The sequence below is a fragment of the Monodon monoceros genome, unplaced genomic scaffold, assembly GCF_005190385.1.
Source record: "Monodon monoceros isolate NGI ecotype Baffin Bay Population unplaced genomic scaffold, NGI_Narwhal_1 Super_Scaffold_5, whole genome shotgun sequence".
NCBI lineage: Eukaryota > Metazoa > Chordata > Mammalia > Artiodactyla > Monodontidae > Monodon > Monodon monoceros.
In genome coordinates, this window is record NW_021703782.1 from 74,887,375 (window position 1) to 74,889,067 (window position 1,693).

The 1,693-nt window shown below is 44.4% G+C and overlaps 1 protein-coding gene across 1 annotated transcript; it reads right to left on the reverse strand.

Annotated features, from left to right (window-relative positions):
• Window positions 1-305: 305 nt before the first annotated feature.
• On the reverse strand, window positions 306-1,484 carry LOC114884602 (inorganic pyrophosphatase 2, mitochondrial-like). The gene is given in 4 exon segments (XM_029203660.1): window positions 306-616; window positions 836-1,062; window positions 1,150-1,385; window positions 1,387-1,484. Coding segments are annotated over 4 exon segments (813 nt in total). The 3' UTR covers window positions 306-364.
• Between the last annotated feature and the right edge of the window lie 209 nt (window positions 1,485-1,693).

Genomic DNA, 1,693 nt, shown 5'->3' on the forward strand with positions numbered 1-1,693 from the left:
AGATATATACCCAGGAGTGAGATTTCTGGATCATGTGGTAGTTCTGTTTCTAGTTTTTTGAGGAACCTCCATACTGTTTTCTATAGTGGCCTCACCAATTTACATTCCCACCAACAGTGCATGAGGTTTCCTTTTTCTTTCTTTTTTTCACATCCTTGCAAACACTTGTCATTTGTTGTCTTTTTTTTTTTCAAAAATTTCAATGTTTATTTACACATTGCATATCAAAAAGTTTGAAAAAAGAAGTTTCAACAGGAAGTTAGCAAATTCTCATAGATCTGCCTGTTTCTAGCACTTGGGGGAGATGGGAGTCTTGTAGTTCTTAGAGACTGGAATCCTGATGGCAGAACTTCAAATGTTCTCATCACTTGCCAAGGAAGTGCCATACTTGATCTTCTTCATTACTTCCTTTATTCAGTGAAAATGGCACCGATTCAACTAATGATCTAGCTTCCTCTTGAGAGCAGTGGAAAGGGCTATCGCATACCTGCACGTTTGTCCAATTTATAGCCCCTCCATCACACTTCTCCGTAAGCCATGCTTTGCAATATTCATAAGTAGATTTAATAACTTTAAGAGCAAAAGCCTTGTTCTTGAATTCTCCATTAAAAGCAAACTGGTTGGGCTTCCCTGGTGGCGCAGTGGTTGAGAGTCCGCCTGCCGATGCAGGGGACACGGGTTCGTGCCCCGGTCTGGGAGGATCCCACATGCCGCGGAGCGGCTGGGCCCGTGAGCCATGGCCGCTGAGCCTGCGCGTCCGGAGCCTGTGCTCTGCAACGGGAGAGGCCACGACAGTGAGAGGCCCGCATACCACAAAAAAAAAAAAAAAAAAAGCAAACTGGTTTTCCAGTTTTCCCTCTGGTATCTTATAAAATCTAAACCAATTAAGCATAGCTTCTAAGTAACCAGGTTTGTACTTCTTAACATCGTCAATATCATGAAACTTTGAGGCTTCAGGATCATTCACATTGATAGCAATTAATTTCCAATCTGTTTCATCCTGATCAATAAGAGCCAGAATTCCAGGGTTCTTCACATGAACAACATCTCCATGAGAAAGAACCTTTGAGCGTATCTTACAAATATCAATAGGATTATTATCTCCACAGCAGTCTGTGCTCTTATCTGTTCGATGGGGATCTTCCCAAGTCTGAGGGAGGGCACCATCATTCCATATATAACCCTTGTGAGGAAAGATATTTGCCACATAGGGAAGCTTGCCATCCTTTACATCTTGTTTAATGGGATTCAATGACTCCTCTGTGGCAGTCTCCATTTTAGCATTTGTCCACGGAGGTACTTCTACAACCATATTAAACAAATTCTCATATTCATCATTTCGTGCTCTCTTTGTAGGAATGCCATTTTCCTCTTCAGAGGAATATCATGAAAGGGGAAATGTAGTGACCAGCTACATTCTTGAAAAAGAGGTGGTAACCGGGAGAGTGGGGCTGGCCGTGCTCCTCCGTGCGGTACAGGGCCATGGCGCAGCATGGCCGGGGCCCTGAGCTCGCTCCCTGTGGCAGGTGGGCGGCGGTGGCGGCGGCGGTGGTGGCAGTGGGGGCGCCAATGCGCCAGGCCCAGCTGGTCTGTTGTCTGTTTGATAATAACTATTCTTACATGTGTGAGGTGATATCTCATTGTGGTTTTGATTTGTATTTCCCTGATGATTAGTGATGTTAAGCATCTTTTC